General features: G+C 40.4%; 1 protein-coding gene and 1 long non-coding RNA gene across 3 annotated transcripts in view; one reads left to right on the plus strand and one right to left on the minus strand.

The window, feature by feature from the left end:
• Positions 1-3,209: 3,209 nt before the first annotated feature.
• LOC139764907 (uncharacterized) lies at positions 3,210-11,853 on the minus strand. Of its 2 annotated transcripts, none has more exons than XM_071691975.1 (2): positions 11,689-11,853; positions 3,210-6,947 (listed from the first exon to the last, which is right to left on the minus strand). In XM_071691975.1, the coding sequence occupies exon 2, from the start codon at positions 5,700-5,702 to the stop codon at positions 4,650-4,652; it is 1,053 nt and encodes a 350-aa protein (XP_071548076.1). In that variant the 5' UTR covers positions 5,703-6,947; positions 11,689-11,853; the 3' UTR covers positions 3,210-4,649. The 2 variants fall into 2 exon arrangements, with proteins under 2 accessions (XP_071548076.1, XP_071548077.1); XM_071691976.1 differs by lacking the exon at positions 11,689-11,853 and adding an exon at positions 11,407-11,631.
• A 3,190-nt stretch (positions 11,854-15,043) lies between these two features.
• LOC139764909 (uncharacterized) overlaps positions 15,044-22,869 on the plus strand; it is a 170,622-nt gene continuing 162,796 nt past the window's right edge. Inside the window, exon 1 of the long non-coding RNA XR_011716487.1 lies at positions 15,044-15,198. This is a non-coding gene — a long non-coding RNA (uncharacterized lncRNA). The remainder of the gene's footprint in view (positions 15,199-22,869) is intronic.

Genomic DNA, 22,869 nt, shown 5'->3' on the forward strand with positions numbered 1-22,869 from the left:
AAACAATAGGAAGGTTTAGGGTTTTTGGTAAAGGATGGAGAGTCGTGTTAACGCTTTCGAGGTTTATCAGAAATGTTGAGAACGTGTATGTGGAATGAATGCCAGCAACGCGCGTTGATGGTGGTGGCAGAGGGAAAATGTACCAATCAGATTTTAAAAATTTCGTTATCTAGGGGCGAAAAAATTGCCGTTAAATGGAGACAAATATGTGAAAAAATAGAGATAAGGTGCATAGATTATACGTTATTGAAGTATTGAATATCTAGGATAGTATGGTAACCCAAATGATTAAGACAGACTTGTAGGTAAAGCTCAAATCTTTATAGAGATACTGATAATCCAAACCTTCTACCTCCGCATGACTATCATAGTTACTCCAATCATTTGATGGTTTTCTGATGTGAAATACCATTTTCTTTGGTTTTCATTTTTGAACCGGAACTTATCAATTTTAGTATTTTATTCCTTAATACGGGAACGGGATCCTCGTACTATGTGAAATAACACCAATCCCAATCTTAAATCCACTAAAATAATATATGTATTATCGTTACTTTGATATTCTGAAGACATTTTTTATTTTGGGAATGATATACACCCTCATTTTCTATGAGCCTCATTGCGTTTTACACCCGTAGATGGCGGGATGTGGAGGCCACCATAGCTGAAATTACGTCTGTCGCAGAATTACGCATCTTACTATCTCGTCTTTGCGTAGATGCGACGAAAACAAAACTTTGTTGTTTTTTTCTAACATGTGACAGTGCTGTATTCGGAGAAATATTAATTATTTCGAGGTTCCTGGAATCGTAAGAGGTGAGAAGCAGCATTTGTTAAAAGCCTTAAGTCTCCCGTCGTTAGAATTAGACTGTGATTTACGAGATCGCGCTAATATTAGTGCTCAGATTAGATCTTTTAATTTAGTGTAGCGTTGGGGTTTATTCGTGGCACAGAGCTGGCGGCTGGAATGAATTAATGTCACAAGGGCTAGGCACAACATGGAGGCCTTATTTTTTGTACATATGTAGCGACGGGTCTGTTTGTACACAGGCGTAGTAGACCTGTACAGATAGGCTGTACATGTAAAGTACATTTAATGTACTTGCAGAGAGGGGTCTTAGGCGTTTCTGGGTCTCATGATGTACGGAATTTTGAGTGAATTGGGTCGACGACTTGAGAGTGGGTAGATGTTGCAGTTTATGTGGTATAAAGTAGATAAAACACTTGTACAAAGTCATCAGAACCTGTTGAGAGACCTCACTTGATTTCACCTCGCAGCCGAAATATAAATAATGGACCGAGTATGTTAAAATCTCGCTTGACCTCTTTTGTGCCGAGATCCTTCTGCTCGAACGCCTTAAAAGGGGTATTTCCCATTATTTGTACAATTTATGACGTGGGGGGAACTGGGACCATAATTGCACAGTTACTCCTAAAGGTTCGTAGGGGTCCGTGTGTATGTGTGTGTGTGTGGCCCGTGCAGGCCCCACCCCTTTCTGGACGACGAGTCTGTGTAACGACTTACCAACACACACACACACACACACACACCAAGCACATTTATGGGCCCGAATCACTCTCTAGTATCACTATTTTGCGGTTTATAATGATGTAATCACCTGTATTTTCAATCATCGGTGATATATCATTCCAAATATACGCCGATGGACCTTACTACAGTCGACTCTTGCCTCAGACTCAGGGCTGTGTTATGATGACTGTCACCAGCTCAGACTGCTTCACTGATCTGTGTTTCGAATCTCGGTGTACCGAGAATATTTGATGACCTATGATTCAGATTTGATTTCCATTGGATATATGGAGGATTATATGACGTAGGTATGCTACACTTCGTTAATGGTATATACTGTGTGAGTTTAGCTCTCACTGGTTTACAGCATTATTCATGTGGATACGAGGCAAATTTTCGAAATTATTCGAATGTAATCTCGACCACTTGCTTCATGTAAACTTGGACATGGAAGGGGCTCTGACCTTCATATCTTGTCGCACAGCATTGATTATGGAACTGATTATGACGACCGATAACACATAAATGACAAACATAATCCTCTCCTACTTTATTACATCAACGTCACAGTTCTGCCGTGTGTGTGTGTGTGTGTGTGTTGTACAGACTCGTCATCCAGAAAGGGGTGGGGACTACACAGGCCCACACACATGCACACGGATCCCCACGAACGTGTATGAGTGACTGGGCGCCTTGCCATTGCTCAACCTTATTTAAATTAGGTGTGCTTTATTGGTCTGAAGCTGTGCCTTGTGGCAAGCAACTATAAATAATAGAAAAAAAAAATCCACGTCACATACTCTTACAACACCAATGGGTAGTACATGATATGATGTAGGGACTTTATCTGAATTTGTACAATAGGTGACCTTTTATCACCGCCATTTAAGGTGGAAGACTTGCTTTATCAGTATGTAGAGATGCTTTTCTTCACAACCCGTTACAAGCAGCACTAAGAGTGATTTCTTAAGTAACCAAGTAATGTATGATAATGGGGGGGGGGAAGTATCTGATAGGCTTTGGGGTGCATTAGGTACATCTCTATAGATATGAAACATATGCGTACAAGAAAAGTAATTACGGTACCTAGAGAACACTCTCAGCTTTAGGAAAGCTGAGTTTGTTCAGGTGTTGGTTACGTGGGATTTTCCTGGATAGAGTGAAGGACATATGCCCACCATGTTTATATCATTACAGCAGTACCCATCCCGGGTAAAGTCAATAAAGAGGCTGTGTAGGGATAACCACTTAGGTCTCCCATAATGCAAGAGTTGTCATTTCGAGGAAGGGGGTGGATAAAGGAAGGTTGCAACCAGTTATAATGAATACAAATAAGGTTGTGGTCATGTCTGTGTGGTTGGAGGGTTCCAAGCTGTAGCAGTAGGTAGAAATATGTTAGAATAGTGGTCATGACTTTTGGAAACTCGGTTTAGGATGGTTAATAAACTGATGCACATCTTCCTAAAACAAAGGCATTATTGTTGGTCGCCTGCCACATATTACCTTAAGTAGCAGTAGGTGTCACCTATTGCCAGTATATCATACCTTGTACCAGGTATGCATTTACTTACCAGCCCTTAGAGAAGAATGAATGGCTGTTGTTGCAGTGCGCAGACTGCTTATTCCAGGATTCAAACCCAATCTGCTGTTGTCAAGTTCCTATATGTAATAACTTCTTGAGGCATTATTTATTACATACAACTCAGTTATGGAGGCAAAGTCTGCTTTTATTTTTTAGAAATATTTATAGAAGAAATGATCCTAATTTTACATTTGGAATATTTACTGATGAAAGAAAAATGATACAAAATACATATACTTACACTTCAAGAGGCTCTGCCTACAAGTGGTAACATTGCAGGTGAAATGCCACCTATGTTGAAACCACATCATCATCAGTGGATAGGAAGGGATAGTTACATCAAGCTTCTCACTCCAAAGGAAACCACTGTACCTTACAAGGAGCATAGCCTCAAGGTTGCAGAAACCCTATAATTGGAGTCCTGGAGTTGCATAATTGATTACCTGTGACGTGAAGAATATGTGACTGAGCAGACAATCATGTCATAATCGGGTTTTAAATTCTTTTCATCGTGAATGCTACATCAGTCCAGCTGCCTCGCTGAAATATCTTGCATAAGATATGAGTAAAAATAGTTATAAATGAAGTTATATGTGATGAAGTACTGTCACACTCAATTTAGATAGGAAATGTCTCCCTCAAAAATTAGTCTACATAATATATGCAAGCAAATTAATTTTACATATAAATTATATAACCACTTTACACAAAGGAATAATGATCTGATGCTTGAGTACACCAATGATATATATTCTCAGTCAAGTTCATCATCATTTACTGTGGAAAGTCCTACTTCAGTTTGATAAATTGTAGAATGTTTGAGATTTGTTACAGTCACCATATTCATATTTACTAGTGGAAGGTATAATCTTATCTTCTGCACAGAGATTAATTTCACAGCACTCAAACTCTTCCTTAATGTCGATATCATCTGTCTCAGCTTTTATGGTCGATTCGTACACACTTCTAGCATTTTCTGGAGAACAGTTCACCTTGCATATGAAAGACTCTGCACCATTATCAGTTTCTTGTTTCACTTGCCCAAGACTATCAGCCTTCTCCAATGCCGATTGAGACATCAGATAGTCCTCAGATGCATGCTGGTGGGACAACACCTCAGCATACTGACTGATACTGTGATGGGTATTGTGGTTTGTCTGACCAGGCTTATTGTGAAAGTCTTGACCAGAGTGGACACTAGTGAATGACTTTTCTCCTTTATGAAGTTTCATGTGCCTCTTTAAACTACTCCTAAGGGAAAATGTCTTTTGGCACTGTGAACATTCATGTGGCTTCTCTTCTGTATGAATAGTCATGTGCCGCATTAAATGACTTCTCTGGGAAAAGGTCTTCTGGCACTGTGAACACTCATATGGCTTCTCGCCGGTATGAATAGTCATGTGCCTCTCCAAAGTACTCCTCCAGAAGAAATTCTTTTGGCACTGTGAACACTCGTATAGCTTTTTTCCTGTATGAATAGTCATGTGCCTTATTAAAGAACCCCTCTGGAAGAAGGTCTTTTGGCAATAGGAGCATTCATGTGGTTTTTCTCCTGTATGAATTGTCATGTGTTTTCACTAAATGACTTTTCTGGGAAAAGGTCTTCTGACACTGTGAACATTCATATGGCCTCTCTCCGGTATGAATAGTCATGTGCTGCACTAAAGTACTTCGCCGGGAAAAAGTCTTTTGGCATTGTGAACATTCATATGGCTTCTCTCCTGTATGAACAGTCATGTGTTGCACTAATTCACTCCTCTGGAAGAATGTCTTTTGGCACTGTGAACACTCATATGGCTTCTCTCCTGTATGAAAAGTAATATGCCGCACTAAATCACCCCTCTGGGAGAAGGCTTTGTAGCAATGAGAGCACTGATATGGTTTTTCTCCCGTATGAATAGTCATGTGCTGCACTAGATGACTCCTTCGAGAGAAAGTCTTTTGGCACTGTGAACATTCATATGGTTTCTCTCCTGTATGAATGGTCATGTGCCGCACTAAATAACTCCTCCGGAAGAAAGTCTTTTGGCACTGTAAACATTTGTGTTGCTTCCCTCCTGTATGAATAATCATGTGACGAACTAAAGTACTCTTCCAGAAGAAGGTCTTTTGGCACTGTAAACATTTGTGTGGCCTCTCTCCTGTATGAATAGTCATGTGCTGTACTAAGGAACTCCTTTGGGAGAAGGTCTTTTGGCACTGTGAACATTCATGTGGCTTCTGTCCTGTATGAATATGCATGTGCTGCACTAAAGAGCTTCGATGAGAAAAGCTCTTTTGGCATTGTGAACATTGATGTGGCTTCTCTCCCGTATGAACAGTCATGTGCCGCACTAGAGTGCTCTTCTGCGAGAAAGTTTTTTGACACTGAGAACATTCATGTGGCTTCTCTCCAGTATGAACAGTCCTATGCCGCACTAAAAAACTCCTCCGGGAGAAGGTTTTCTGGCACAGTGTACATTCAAATTGCTTCTCAACTGCATGAACTTTCATGTGCCCTCTTGGGTTACCATCTTTGGTAAAACTTTTCTGATACAGTGAATTGTTAAAAGATTCTTCATCCTTGTATGAGAGTATATGGTTTTCCATAACGGAATTGTTTATAAATGTTTTGTTGCAAAGAGAAATTTTCACTCACTTTGTCTCCATAACCCCTTATATAAACAATATTGCAGCATAAGGTGCAGCCTGCGACACCTTCAGATGCTCAGCATATGTACATCTGAGGTGGTTGAGTAAGTGGAACTCCTCTTTTGACCCACTCAGTTCCAGATAACTCACGGCCAACTTTTGTGAGAAGAATAGTTCACGTTTGTGGAGTGGAGATTGCGGCAGCATCTCATGTGATGCCTACTTTCCCAGGTAAGGTCATGTGGGGTCAGTTTCTCTTCCCCACTCCCTCACCCACACAGCAAAACATTTCATATACCAGTCTACCATAACCAGCTAGATATGCTATTTATTCTTAGTTGCAATCTGTGCAACACCCAATAACTTATCATAAATTGCATATCACTCCTGGGTTACAGGCTTCGTTGTGCTCCCATAATCACACGTAAAATTCAGAAGTGTCTCTACACGTGCATAGCAGTTCCATGTTTAGTCTATAAAACTGCAAGTCTGCTACTTGTGTCTGCTCACAGTCACTGTTGCCAATAAATGGCTCGTAGTTTTTACAGGTTAATTCTAGTATCAATGACAACATTTTCTACAACTACCTAAATATGGGATAACATTTTTGATTTGGTTAATGACATGCCAGTTCAGAGCTTATGCCAGGCAGCAATTTTTGAACAATATATGTTATGTGATTGTGATAATTTCATTTAATCATTTAGGTATGATATCTGGGAAAAAATTAAAATTAGTGTCAGAACCATAAGATTATGAACAGCCTACTTTAGGAATAATGGTCCTTTGCCATAAACAGGAAAGTAACTAATCATAAGAATTTTCTTAAACATTATGAAGTGTACGATTGCATTTAACATTAACCACTGTCCTCGTTAACATTGTTATCTTCTCAGATTCTTTTGGCTTTGTTCTTATCATTAATGCTTGATTTTAGGTGAAAGTCACCACTGCTGCTCACAGAGGTCCTACTGCCTCTGTTGTTACTGCTGCCATGACTTTACTGCTATTAATATTCTTCTGCCGCTTCTGCTGGTGCTGCTATCATTTTTTTTTCCCATTTACTGAAGCCATTTATTATCTTTGATTTGAAGTAATGTAAAAATGTTGCTGTATGGCTCTTCTTACTGTTTCAACTGTGCCAGCTTTTCATTCAAGAATGCTTAGAGGCACGTACCACATTCTTGTGCTGAACATACACAGCTGTTGATGTAGAAAAGTCAGCATTAGGATTAAATGTTCATGGTAATACAGAGGAGACCCTTTGTCTTAAGGGTAATGATGAGGTAAAGTAAAGATAGGTAAAGATAAGACATTCACATGAAATGCTTATAATATGCCAAGATGAAATCATCACCACCAAGTGCCAACAATGTAGAGAGCCCAGATCTTGAATGTATGATCTCTCTATCTCTGATGCCTGTTCCACAGCAACAGAGTCTCCATAACTAGTGGACTCATTGCCACTTCTTAGCCTTTAATGCCTCACCCTTAACAGGCCACTGGCAGAGGGCAACTCCAGCGCAGTGTTTATGGAGGCTCCTACCTGATGTTTCTACTGGCTAATACTGCTATCTAATGCTCCTACCATTTTGCCATTAGGCAGGGCTTGCACATAGTGCTCACTACAGGAAAGTCTAGTTACGAAGAATGAGCTGTGTGTGTTGTGTTGTCATGTGTTATGTATGATGAGAAGAGATTGTATTTTTGTGGACAGAAAGCCAGTGGTCCGCGTGTGGGTGAGCCAGAAAGGAAAGGAATATGTGTCAACTTCTTATAGGGAGGAGATCCTTGACACCAAATTCTCATGATGTATTCAGGAAGAAGCCCTTGAATCAAATTCTGATGATATACAGAGGTGATATCCTTAGGTTTAAGTGCAACTTATATGAATATCAGAATCTTAACATCAGGAGTTAATGAAACATAGAGGTTAGGGGTTTAACATCAAGTTGCTTATGTACACTGCTCAAGCAAATAATATCTCATGCTTGCAGTACAGAGAGATCAGACCTTAAATATCAAATGATAATTGTATATATATTTATATATTTTATTTTTCATATATATTCACCATTCCTGGTGTTAGTGAGGCAGCATCAAGAACAGATGACTGACCCTTGGAGAGAAAAATCATCTCGGCCTGCATCTCTGTTCCTTCTTTTGGAAAAGTAAAACAGAAGGGGAGGATTTCCAACCCCCATTCCCACCCCTTTTAGTTGCTATCTGCAACACACAGGGACTATGTGGGAGTTATTCTTTCTTCCTGGAACTTTACCGTCTTTGCATCACAATATGTAGATATGAGATCTCCAGGTTTATGTGTTGTGATACCAATATCAAAACAACATCAGTATAAAATGATAATATCTGCAATAAGAATATTTAGATAGACTAGACTTAAAATCAAGCAAATAGTGAAACCTATGTGTATCTCCATTATGTCACAGAGTTACTGACCATGATGCACTCAGAGTTCACCTGATGCTGATCCTGCACAGCTTCGAATCTTGGTCACAGTAGTTGATCCTCAGTTAACCCAGCTGTCTTTTCTCAGCTTGGGGTTGGTTGATAAACTGGGTACCTGGTTCGAACTAGGGTATATATTCGCCACGTATAGGTGCTACCAGATTCTATGGTACGTTTCTATGTTGGCATTTTTCTAGTAATTTCAGCTATAGAATGAAGTTTTTAATAGGTTCTGATGATTTTTTTTAACATACAAATGTATTACTAACTTTTACATTTTATGAACCTAAAATTGTTCTTATTGAATATAACGAAATTGTCTTATCTGATACCCTACAATAAAGAATTGATGTTTGAATTCCTGCTCTATGTTGCCATTGCATATTGTAAATACTACTAGAGTTTGCATGTTGTAGTCTTCTGGGGACTTATACTCCTAAAGCTTTGGCCGAGTCCAACTGCTAAGGCGCATTATTGGTCACCAAAGCTGTTAGAGTCTGGCTCACACATCCAAGTAACCTCCAAATCTTGTCTGGTCTGGTACACTTTATAAATACCAGTTTGGAGCTTTCTTAAATTTCTCCACTGTGTACCCCACAGTATTTCTGATGGCTGCCGCAGTTTGTTTAATAATTTTGGGCCCTAGATGTTTAGTATTTTTTTTTTTGTGCTTACTGACCTGTTGATTTTAGGGGTAATATTTCATAGTCTTCCATATGTCATCATGTAAAAGATAACTATTTCTGAGTGTTGCCTTTCAGGATTTTACAAGTGTGAATAATGACATACTCCTCCAGCCTGAACTGAGAATACAGCCTCAGTGAGTTTAGTCATTTCCAGTAATTCACTTCCTTTACCAAGTCAGTACAGGCTGTGAAAGATCTCTGAATGTTATCAAACTCTGCAGTTTCACCTACCTTGTAATGGGATGTTAGTACACAGCAGTACTCTATTTGTGAGAGTACAATCATCATCATTAGTTTTTCTTCTCTTGTCTTGAAGGTCCATATTTTTGGAAGTGGTAACTTTTACTTGCGGAGGGTGATGTTGTTAGACTTTTATCACTCTGAGGTCTTACCCATTTTCTAATTGTGATATGACAGTTTCTTACTTTTCCCTCGTTGAAAGGAGTGTTGTTTCAGTTGGTTCAGTGGAAGATTCTGATTATGTCAGTTTGCAGTGTCTTTTACTGATGAGATTTTCATACTTATACTGGTATCACTAGAAAGGATTATATGAAAGTGAGTCTTGTTTGTGTCAATGTCAGATATAAGAATGAGAAGCAGAAAGGATGCATGCATAGTTCCTTGGAGGCACTGGGAACAGCCTGTTTTACAACAATGTTTTGTGTTCAGTTTGTTAAAAAGCTCTACTTCCATCTTTAAAAAGTTGTACATCGATCTTTCAATTTTACCAGTCATTCTAATCTTACACATTTTATGTTATGACACCGTGGTCACATTTACCAAAAATTCATGCAAAGTCTGTGTATATCATGTCAGCATTACAATTTTTCTCCAGTGTCTTTAAAGTATTATTATATTGATCGAACAGTTGGGAATGGCAAGATTTTCCTTCTCTGAAACCACGTTGTCCTGGGTGGTGTACATTATTTGATGTCACAAAGACATCTCTACAATTGAAGAACATTATTAATTGAGGTAAAAGTCTATTTTTACTCTGCATCGAAAATATGTTTAGAAAATAGTTACCTACATTTCATGTGCTTTACATAACTCATTGTGACTACAGAAATGCCTGCAGAGCATGATTTGGAGCAGTATATCATGCTGAATGATATCAGATAAGGCAATAAGGGTTAGATATATCAGGAAAAACATAAGGCTGATTGTTGTAAGAATATGTTAAACATTTAAAGAATGTAAAGAGAACTTATAAAAACCTCAACTTGTTGCCAAAATAATGGTAGAGATACATCATTATCATACCCAAACAGGCTCCTCGTTAGCCACCATACCTCAACACCACATTCCATCTCCACACCCCTTTTCTCTAGTTTTGCTTTCATTTCTATTATCACTCCACTCTCCATCCATTCTTACACATGCATTTGCCTCTCTATAGAAAGTTTTCATGCCATCCAACAGTTGTCCCTACTAGTCTAAAATTACACAGATAGGTTGCATGTGACTATGATTCAACATCATTTTCATTACATGATACCTTGATGGAATTAACATTATTCAGTTATTGTTTTAAAGGAAATAGAAAGTATTAAGGTTTACCTAAATGTAGTGACAACTTATTCTTTTTTAACCATTCACTAACTGATTTCATTTCTGCACTTAGGGTCTCCTGTGTCACTGATATATGTATATATATTTTTGACATCATTAAAGCACAGTAGTGTGCATACAGTTGAAGTTTGAAATTCATTGCTGCAGAAACAGGGGAGTTCTGAGCATGGAACCTACCTGCATACTATCTTTAACATCAGACAGTGAACCATCAACAATTGTGACATTTCCTAACAGTTACATATGCATGAAACCAAAGTACGGAATCTTCAACACGACCAGTACATTTTGATTTAGATACCATGACTTACTGTACTGAAGCTCTTTAAAGACCTAACATAACTATACCCACGTTACTATCTTTACCACATCTAAATTTGATATAATCCGAGATGTGTTAAACATGTATCAGTAGATTGAGAAGATTTAAATCCAGAGTGAAACCAATACAACAGACCATGTTCTGCACAATTTTCATTTAACTAGTTATACACACTATATGTGAACACTGTAGAAATGATACTGTAGTTACGGACACCTGTTTTATTCTTGTACAAAGGCACAACCCCAACTATTTTTCCGATCAGGTATGTTATCGTTACTGAGAAACAAATTAACACTGTGAGCTAGTGGGGGAGGCAATTATGAAAGAACTACCCTTTATAAATCTGACTTGAAGGCTATCTAAACCATTAGCCTTACACACACTCATGCTGAGTAAGATATCATACACCTAATCGTCATGATATGTTTCCACTCGAGTACTGTTCAATAAAGAGCAGTGCTTGAAATGGTGCTCTATAGGTATTTCTGTAATCACAATGAATTATAAACACCTAAAAGTAGGTATTTGCAAAGCTAATTTAAATGTGAAGCTAAAATGCACTTTTACCACTTACAAACTGATAGCATGCGGAGCTAAACTAGACTTTTACCTTATTATTATCCTGTAAACTTTTTAGGACCCTTTTGTGTGGCTCCTGGGGCTTTAAGGGTGGAATCCAATAAAGGGGAGGGAAATGACTGACCCCTTACGAGTTTAAGGTCCTCAGTGAGGCTGTACTTCTTTCTGTCCATTTACGAGATGATAAAGCCTCCTTGAAGGAGACTTGACTCGCTTCTAACCACTCCCGGGCAAAATCCTTCCATTAACACCAGATAATAAAGAAGTACCTGACAATGACCAACTGATGCCTTAAGTGCTTTTAACATCATACCATGATTTTTGGAGCTTGTCCCACTGGGATGAGTCAAGGCTTAATGTTGGAAACTGGCCCCATTGTTACTTTTCTTGTTAACAAAGAAAATGCTTAAACGACACTTTCACGATGCTGGACGATCACGGTAAATATTGTTGTTGTTGTTATGATGTGGAGTCTGACCTTGAGGGTTACGGGACTAAATAATTATCTGTGGACTACGGTTTGCGACATTTCATTATAATAGCCATTGCTTCTCGTTAATAATCGGAGGGACATGTTTATAATCACATATCATTATTCTGTGTAATTAGATGATGAGAAAACTTGAGGTGGCATTATTTAGTGCAGTTGGCCATATTAGGAATGGGGGTGACGGAATTTAGATGGCGGGACGTATATATATATCCACTTGTGTATTACGACTGTGACATTGTAAATTATGGTAAAGCTTGACATATAGATACCTTCAATTCTCTGTCACGGGACAGGGATTACCTCCCTGTCAAACGAGACAGACACAACACTCCTCTGACTGTCACATGACAGACGAACTCACACACGAGATAGGCAATACCTCACTCTGTCACACGAGACAGACACAGCCTCCCGTCACTGTCACACGAGACAGACACAACCTCCCGTCACTGTCACACGAGACAGACACAACCTTCCGTCACTGTCACACGAGACAGACACAACCTTCCGTCACTGTCACACGAGACAGACACAGACTCCCGTCACTGTCACACGAGACAGACACAACCTTCCGTCACTGTCACACGAGACAGACACAACCTCCCGTCACTGTCACACGAGACAGACACAGACTCCCGTCACTGTCACACGAGACAGACACAACCTTCCGTCACTGTCACACGAGACAGACACATCCTCCCTTCACTGTCACACAAGACAGACACTACCTCCCGTCACTGTCACACAAGACAGACACAACCTCCCGTCACTGTCACACAAGACAGACACAACCTCCCGTCACTGTCACACAAGACAGACACAACCTCCCGTCACTGTCACACAAGACAGACACAACTTCCCGTCACTGTCACACAAGACAGACACATCCTCCCTTCACTGTCACACAAGAGAGACACAACCTCCCGTCACTGTCACACAAGACAGACACAACTTCCCGTCACTGTCACACAAGACAGACACATCCTCCCTTCACTGTCACACAAGACAGACACTACCTCCCTTCACTGTCACACAAGACAGACACATCCTCCCTTCACTGTCACACTCCTATATTTACTTTTCCAAAAGAAGGAACAGAGAAGGGGGCCAAGTGAGGATTTTCCCTCTAAGGCTCAGTCCTCTGTTCATAACGCTACCTCGGTAACGCGGGCAATAGCGAATATATATATATATATATATATATATATATATATATATATATATATATATATATATATATATATATATATATATATATATATATATATATATTATCCCTGGGGATAGGGGATTAAGAATACTTCCCACGTATTCCCTGCGTGTCGTAGAAGGCGACTAAAAGGGGAGGGAGCGGGGGGCTGGAAATCCTCCCCTCTCATTTTTTTTTTTTTTTTTTTTTTTTTTAATTTTCCAAAAGAAGGAACAGAGAACTGGGCCAGGTGAGGGTATTCCCTCAAAGGCCCAGTCCTCTGTTCTTAATGCTACCTCGCTAACGCGGGAAATGGCGAATAGTTTAAAAGAAAGAGAATATATATATATATATATATATATATATATATATATATATATATATATATATATATATATATATATATATATATATATTTATCGAGGATGTAAGGCATGTGTACGTGTAGGAAGAGAGGAAAGTGATTGGTTCTCAGTGAATGTAGGTTTGCGGCAGGGGTGTGTGATGTCTCCATGGTTGTTTAATTTGTTTATGGATGGGGTTGTTAGGGAGGTGAATGCAAGAGTTTTGGAAAGAGGGGCAAGTATGAAGTCTGTTGGGGATGAGAGAGCTTGGGAAGTGAGTCAGTTGTTGTTCGCTGATGATACAGCGCTGGTGGCTGATTCATGTGAGAAACTGCAGAAGCTGGTGACTGAGTTTGGTAAAGTATGTGAAAGAAGAAAGTTAAGAGTAAATGTGAATAAGAGCAAGGTTATTAGGTACAGTAGGGTTGAGGGTCAAGTCAATTGGGAGGTGAGTTTGAATGGAGAAAAACTGGAGGAAGTGAAGTGTTTTAGATATCTGGGAGTGGATCTGGCAGTGGATGGAACCATGGAAGCGGAAGTGGATCATAGGGTGGGGGAGGGGGCGAAAATTCTGGGAGCCTTGAAGAATGTGTGGAAGTCGAGAACATTATCTCGGAAAGCAAAAATGGGTATGTTTGAAGGAATAGTGGTTCCAACAATGTTGTATGGTTGCGAGGCGTGGGCTATGGATAGAGTTGTGCGCAGGAGGATGGATGTGCTGGAAATGAGATGTTTGAGGACAATGTGTGGTGTGAGGTGGTTTGATGGAGTAAGTAACGTAAGGGTAAGAGAGATGTGTGGAAATAAAAAGAGCGTGGTTGAGAGAGCAGAAGAGGGTGTTTTGAAATGGTTTGGGCACATGGAGAGAATGAGTGAGGAAAGATTGACCAAGAGGATATATGTGTCGGAGGTGGAGGGAACGAGGAGAAGAGGGAGACCAAATTGGAGGTGGAAAGATGGAGTGAAAAAGATTTTGTGTGATCGGGGCCTGAACATGCAGGAGGGTGAAAGGAGGGCAAGGAATAGAGTGAACTGGAGCGATGTGGTATACCGGGGTTGACGTGCTGTCAGTGGATTGAATCAAGGCATGTGAAGCGTCTGGGGTAAACCATGGAAAGCTGTGTAGGTATGTATATTTGCGTGTGTGGACGTATGTATATACATGTGTATGGGGGTGGGTTGGGCCATTTCTTTCGTCTGTTTCCTTGCGCTACCTCGCAAACGCGGGAGACAGCGACAAAGCAAAAAAGAATATATATATATATATATATATATATATATATATATATATATATATATATATATATATATTACTGGATTACTGGGGCGGCGCCCTTCTGTTGGCAGGCGACAGTGCTCTGGGCTTCCGTCAGGAATTATCACATAAATTTCAAATTTATTTTTCAAGACGTTGCCATGTTGGACTTCGTTTTCTAAGTCAGGCGAAGATGTATACTTATGAGTGCACATTTTATCGAAATAAAAATATACATTATTCTTTAAGATAATTAAAGATATATTAATAATAATGTTTAATTTATATATATACTATAATGATGAATTTTTGATTTATTAAAGTAACTTTGATGATTATTAGAACATCTCATTTGGTTTTGTGCATTTTGACTTCTAGGCTGAACCACGAAGCGTAGCGGGACGTGCCAATTTTGGCCATGGCCTTCAGGGCATTTATTCCACTATGGACACGGAGGAGGAAGAAGGAGGAGTTGTGCCATACATTAAAGAATACTAGAGGCTACAGAAGAGCTCATAGGTTTATCTCCCTCGTTTAAATAGGTAAGCCAAGTTTAGATGTAGTTTGAAATGGACGCATGTCGGGACTCAGTGTGTATTTTATGAAGGTAGAAAATGTGTCGGTGTGAATTGTTTACGTCTTTATTGGTATATACATTTTTTTTTTTGGCTAAGGTAAGGACTAATATGAGTTTAGGATTATTATGGTTTACTGCCTTTCAAAAAACTCTTTGTTTATTTTGGTATTTATCTATGCATTAGGGGGTTTAGGGTATGAGGTTCAGGGAAAACGTTAGGTTAAGTAAGAGTTTTATGAATGTCTAAAATGTGGAAGTTAAACAATATGGAATTTTAATTTTTAAAGATTGATTTTATATTTTTTTGGTGAAGTTTTTAATGTTTTTATGTATTACGATTTCTTTTGGAGGACTGGGAATGTAAATCGTGAGTTCAGATGTCTATGGATGTATATAGACGCTGTGTGGAAAAGTTTTCATTAGCATTAATTCGTGCACCGAAGTCCTGTGGACACCTGAATTCATCCAGTATATTTGAGAAATCCGGATAAAAGATAAAAAAGGTAAAGGCATGGCGGCATTTACTGAAATGCATGAATAAAAAGGGTAATAGGCATTTATTTCACTTTATATGTTTTCTTAGTTTTATTATAGCATCATTGTCCTGTTGATATATCGACTTTTAGTCCGGATAAAACTCTGTGTCATCCGGACAGGCGTCGGAACCTGTTTACAAGATTTGAACGAAACTTATGAATGCATGACGTAAAACTGTCCCCTGTTGAGTTTTGACTTGCTTTTACCATACAATTTCCCTTCCGCTGAGATCTCTGCCCACTTGACGATACTTATAAGTGACGAAATTACAGTTTTACACACTTAGAGAATCCCACAGTTTACTTAAAAACTCTTAAATTCTCGTTAAGTAACGAGTCACTGGTTGGCCCAGTGCCTCTCGTAGTAATGTATACAAACTCGTGGGCCAACGCTTTTGCCTCGAATGAGGCGAACTAGTATGCCTCAATAGGATTGTTAACGAGGTGATTTGGCAGTTAAGAATAGAACTTGATATGTATTTGGCCTGAAGGACACGACAGGCAATGTTTCCGCTGTCGTCACCCCCCCCCCCCTAAGCCACATGGAAAGTGTGCAGGTTTTTCTCTCTTTAAATTATCTATATTGTCCCTGGGGATAAGGGAGAAAGAATGCTTGCCACGTATTCCCTGCGTGTCGTAGAAGGCGACTAAAAGGTGAGGGAGCGGGGGGCTGGAAATCCTCCCCTCCCATATTTACTTTTCCAAAAGAAGGAACAGAGAAGGGGGCTAAGTGAGGATATTCCCTCAAAGGCTCAGTCCTCTATTCTTAACACTAACGCGGGAAATGGCGAATATGTATGAAATATATATATATATATATATATATATATATATATATATATATATATATATATATATATATATATATATATATAGTTAATGTAATGGTCTTGATTAGGGCATTCAGTCGCCAGTGCCGTCTCGGATGACTTTAGAAAAAAAAAAGTAATACCAGAAAGTGTAGAATGGGGTTAGAGGAGAGGGAAAAGAAGACGATGATAATGAGAGGCGTGGACGAACGGGGAGGTACAAAGGAGGCGGGATAATTAGGTGGGGAGGGTTGTAAGGCATGGCAAAGGTAGATGGTACGGGGACGTAAGCGAAGGGACGGAATTAAAGAAGTCATTGCTGAATGATTAAGAAAATGGTGAGTAAAAAAAAATGAAGAAAACGGAGGGGGAAGCTTAAGTATTCACGATGCCTTCACAAGGGTGAGAATACGAGTTGCAGAAACATGTGTTTGTTTATGTCCGAGTAATGAGAGGCCTCAGGGACGACAAATATAGGTAATATATGGTAAATGTTAGCACCAATCAACGCCCCGGGGGGGGGGGAGAGGGTGTTCAGAGGAGATTACTATCTTACTGAGTTTTTTTTTTTTTTTTTTTTTTTTACACTGGTGTTACCCCGTCTCTTAACCTAGTACATAGGTATCGTGTGTTTACTCCTAAATATGTTTGTATATACACAGAAAATCATGCTAGTTTAAGCCAGGTCCCCATTTATCGACCAGCCCTATGGGTGGATGAACGCCAGGGTTGGATGTGGGCTGTATTGCCACGCCCCAGGATTCGAACACCCCATGCGAGTGTGTCCTCGGCCTCCCCATGGACTGACCACTGCACCACGGAGGTATGGTGGTACTGTCATGCAGTGTACAGAAGGATCTGTAGGTGTTTTTGGGTGAACAGTATGTTCAGCAAAGTAGAACATGTATGATAAGACAGGAGGAGAGAACAGGAAAATGATTGTAAACAGGTAACAGTTAAAGAAAATGGTCTGAATACAGGTAACAATTAAAGAAAATGGTCTGAATACAGGTAACAATTAAAGAAAATGGTCTGAGTGGTGTTCTTGCGTCGAATGACTAGGAAAACACAGAGGAACAAGGGGTGGTGGTTGCATATTTCCAGTGTGAATTAAGACAATTGGAAACGTATCATTTTATACGTAATGATATGTTTATGATGGCCTATCTGCACAGCTTTGGTAGAGAGTTCTACACTCGTGACACTCCTCTTTGTATAAATTCTCCATATTTTTTGTCTGTTTGGTCTGTCCTCGGCATTTGCATCTTCAATACCTGGTCCATTTGCAGCAGCTTTCTTCCTCAGTTCCTCCCTATAGCTCCAGGTGGCCCCCAGATCTTTGTCTCTTTCGAATATTTGCTCACAAGCACTGTCGTCAGACTGATGGAGGTTCTTGATTCTTGTGATCAAGTCACTCCTTGCTCTTTTTTCCTCCTTCTATGGTGGGAAAGATGTATGGGCCTCTTGCCTCTCACTGTCGTATACGTAAATACGTTAGATTTTTCTATGGTACAGCGATTTGAACTATGCTTTTTCTACAATCCTTTTTATGACGTTTGTAACGATACTACACCTTCTTTATGGCGTTCGTAACGTTACTACACCTTTATGGCGTTCGTAACGTTACTACACCTTCTTTATGGCGTTCGTAACGTTACTACACCTTTATGGCGTTCGTAACGTTACTACACCTTCATAGCGTTCGTAACGTTACTACACCTTTATGGCGTTCGTAACGTTACTACACCACCTTTATGGCGTTCGTAACGTTGCTACACCTTCATGACATTCGTAACGTCACTACACCTTTATGGCGTTCGTAACGTTACTACACCTTCATGACATTCGTAACGTCACTACACCTTTATGGCGTTCGTAACGTTACTACACCTTTATAGCGTTCATAACGTTACTACACCTTCTTTATGACGTTCGTAACGTTACTACACCTTTATGACGTTCGTAACGTCACTACACCTTTATGGTGTTCGTAACGTTACTACACCTTCTTTATGGCGTTCGTAACGTTACTACACCTTCTTTATGGCGTTCGTAACTTTACTACACCTTTATGGTGTTCGTAACGGTATTACACCTTCTTTATGTTGTCCGTAACGTTACTACACCTTTATGACGTTCGCAACGTTACTACACCCTCTTTATGGCGTTCGTAACGTTACTACACCTTTATGACGTTCGTAACGTTACTACACCCTCTTTATGGCGTTCGTAACGTTACTACACCCTCTTTATGGCGTTCATAACGTTACTACACCTTTATGACGTTCGTAACGTTATTACACCTTTATGACGTTCGTAACGTTACTACACCTTCTTTATGACGTTCGTAACGTTACTACACTTTCTTTATGACGTTCGTAACGTTGCTACACCTTTATGGCGTTCATAACGTTACTACACCTTTTTGGCGTTCGTGACGTTACTACACCTTCTTTATGACGTTCGTAACGTCACTACACCTTTATGGTGTTCGTAACGTTACTACACCTTTATAGCATTCGTGAACCATGGAAAGTTGTGTGGGGCCTGGATGTGGAAAGGGAGCTGTGGTTTCGGGCATTATTACATGACAGCTAGAGACTGAGTGTGAACGAATGGGGCCTTTGTTGTTGTTATTCCATGTGTGGCGAGGTGGCGATGGGAGTGAATAAAGGCAGACAGTGTGAATTGTGTGCATGGGTATATATGTATGTGTCTGTGTGTGTATATATATATGTGTACATTGAGATGTATAGGTATGTATATTTGCGTGTGTGGACGTGTATGTATATACATTGTGTATAGGGTGGGTTGGGCCATTTCTTTCGTCTGTTTCCTTGCGCTACCTCGCAAACGCGGGAGACAGCGACAAAGCAAAATAGATAAATAAATAACGTTACTACACCTTCTTTATGGCGTTCGTAACGTTACTACACCTTCTTTATGGCGTTCGTAACGTTACTACACCTTTATGACGTTCGTAACGTTACTACACCTTCATAGCGTTCGTAACGTTACTACACCTTTATGGCGTTCGTAACGTTACTACACCTTCATAGCGTTCGTAACGTCACTACACCTTTATGGCGTTCGTAACGTTACTACACCTTTATGACGTTCGTAACGTTACTACACCTACTTTATGGCGTTCGTAACGTTACTACACCTTTACGGCGTTCGTAACGTTACTACACCTTTATGGCGTTCGTAACGTTACTACACCTTTATGGCGTCCGTAACGTTACTACACCTTCTTTACGGCGTTCGTAACGTTACTACACCTTTACGGCGTTCGTAACGTTACTACACCTTCTTTATGACGTTCGTAACGTTACTACACCTTTATGACGTTCGTAACGTTACTACACCTTCTTTACGGCGTTCGTAACGTTACTACACCTTTATGACGTTCGTAACGTTACTACACCTTCTTTATGACGTTCGTAACGTTACTACACCTTTATGGCGTTCGTAACGTTACTACACCTTCTTTATGACGTTCGTAACGTTACTACACCTTCTTTATGGCGTTCGTAACGTTACTACACCTTCTTTATGGCGTTCGTAACGTTACTACACCTTCTTTATGACGTTCGTAACGTTTCTACACCTTTACGGCGTTCGTAACGTTACTACACCTTTATGACGTTCGTAACGTTACTACACCTTTACGGCGTTCGTAACGTTACTACACCTTCTTTATGACGTTCGTAACGTTACTACACCTTCTTTATGACGTTCGTAACGTTACTACACCTTTATGGCGTTCGTAACGTTACTACACCTTCTTTATGACGTTCGTAACGTTACTACACCTTCTTTACGGCGTTCGTAACGTTACTACACCTTTATGACGTTCGTAACGTTACTACACCTTTATGACGTTCGTAACGTTACTACACCTTCTTTATGGCGTTCGTAACGTTACTACACCTTTATGACGTTCGTAACGTTACTACACCTTTATGACGTTCGTAACGTTACTACACCTTTATGACGTTCGTAACGTTACTACACCTTCTTTACGGCGTTCGTAACGTTACTACACCTTTACGGCGTTCGTAACGTTACTTCACCTTTATGACGTTCGTAACGTTACTACACCTTCTTTATGGCGTTCGTAACGTTACTACACCTTCTTTATGACGTTCGTAACGTTACTACACCTTCTTTACGGCGTTCGTAACGTTACTACACCTTCTTTATGACGTTCGTAACGTTACTACACCTTTAAGACGTTCGTAACGTTACTACACCTTTATGGCGTTCGTAACGTTACTACACCTTTATGACGTTCGTAACGTTACTACACCTTTACGACGTTCGTAACGTTACTACACCTTCTTTATGACGTTCGTAACGTTACTACACCTTTATGGCGTTCGTAACGTTACTTCACCTTCTTTATGGCGTTCGTAACGTTACTACACCTTTATGGCGTTCGTAACTTTACTACACCTTTATGGCGTTCGTAACGTTACTACACCTTTATGGCGTTCGTAACGTTACTACACCTTTATGACGTTCGTAACGTTACTACACCTTCTTATGACGTTCGTAACGTTACTACACCTTTATGACGTTCGTAACGTTACTACACCTTCTTTATGGCGTTCGTAACGTTACTACACCTTCATGGCGTTCGTAACGTTACTACACCTTCGTCACGGCGTTTACAACCATATATTAGCTTTATTGTCATGTAGTTCTCTGTGGTTGTTTAATTCTTGCCTGTGTTGTAGGACTGGCCTCACGTCCACAACATATTGTGATCATGGCTCCCTGCCCGGGACACATGGGGGAAGCTCGGAGATCTTGCTCAAGTTGCCCATTACTCTTCTCTTTTCCACGAGTGACACACACACCTTGAAGGCCTGTAACAAGCCTTCTTCACTGCAACTACGTTCTCTTAATTCCGGTAATGGCTCCGTCGTCTCAACTTTTGACCATGTCTTATTATGTCTTCGTACTTTTAAGTTGTGGAGAGATGAGATTCGTGAGGCATTTTATTACTGATGTGTGAAGTATGAACAACACGCTCAGTGTTGCTTTGTGTTCGTATATCCGTGCACTGCAACGCACTCTGTGATATTTCCTGGTTGCATATCCGTGCATTTCAACGCACTCTGTGATATTTCCTGGTTGCATATCCGTGGATTTCAACGCACTCATATTTCCTGGTTGCATATCCGTGCACTGAAACGCCCTCTGTGATATTTCCTGGTTGCATATCCGTGCACTGCAACGCACTCTGTGATATTTCCTGGTTGCATATCCGTGGATTTCAACGCACTCATATTTCCTGGTTGCATATCCGTGCATTTGAACGCCCTCTTGATATTTCCTGGTTGCATATCCGTGCACTTCAACGCACTCTTGATATTTCCTGGTTGCATATCCGTGCACTTCAACGCACTCTTGTGATATTTGCAGGTTGTATATCCGTGCACTTCAACGCACTCTTGTGATATATGCAGGTTGTATATCCGTGAATTTCAACGCACTCTTGTGATATTTGCAGGTTGTATATCCGTGGATTTCAACGCACTCTTGTAATATTTGCAGGTTGTATATCCGTGCACTTCAACGCACTCTTGTAATATTTGCAGGTTGTATATCCGTGCACTTCAACGCACTCTTGTAATATTTCCTGGTTGCATATCCGTGCATTTCAACGCACTCTTGAGATATTTGCAGGTTGTATATCCGTGCACTTCAACGCACTCTTGTGATATTTCCTGGTTGCATATCCGTGCACTTCAACGCACTCTTGTGATATTTCCTGGTTGTATATCCGTGCATTTCAACGCACTCTTGTAATATTTGCAGGTTGTATATCCGTGCACTTCAACGCACTCTTGTAATATTTGCAGGTTGTATATCCGTGCACTTCAACGCACTCTTGTAATATTTCCTGGCAGACATTTCGTCGTATTTGCTGTTCTCTCTGAGCGAGTTTGTGCCGACAGACTTTTAAGTCACGTCTGGGGCGGGCCTGCCTGCCGCTGTGTGTGTGTGTGTGTGTGTGTGTGTGTGTGTGTGTGTGTGTGTGTGCCCCATCCACATACCCTCTCTATTTACCCGAGTCCGGATCTGATTAGATCATCCGTATGCACTTCGATGCCACCTGCGCATTGGTTCGTCTCGCCCCGAAACCCGGGGTGGGGCGGGGCGGGGCGGGGCGCCCTCCCTCCCCGGAGTCTGTGTCATTACGCTGAGCCCTTGGGGGGGCCCGGGCAGGGTGCCCCCCCCCCCACACACACCACATAGCACTCCACGTCCCTCCTTTTA

This window comes from Panulirus ornatus, chromosome 51 (genome assembly GCF_036320965.1).
Source record: "Panulirus ornatus isolate Po-2019 chromosome 51, ASM3632096v1, whole genome shotgun sequence".
Lineage (NCBI taxonomy): Eukaryota > Metazoa > Arthropoda > Malacostraca > Decapoda > Palinuridae > Panulirus > Panulirus ornatus.

What these genes read in the sequence shown, in the direction of transcription:
- LOC139764907 (XM_071691975.1), bottom strand. Translation starts at nt 5,702, where the DNA reads ATGGAAAACCATATACTCTCATACAAGGATGAAGAATCTTTTAACAAT.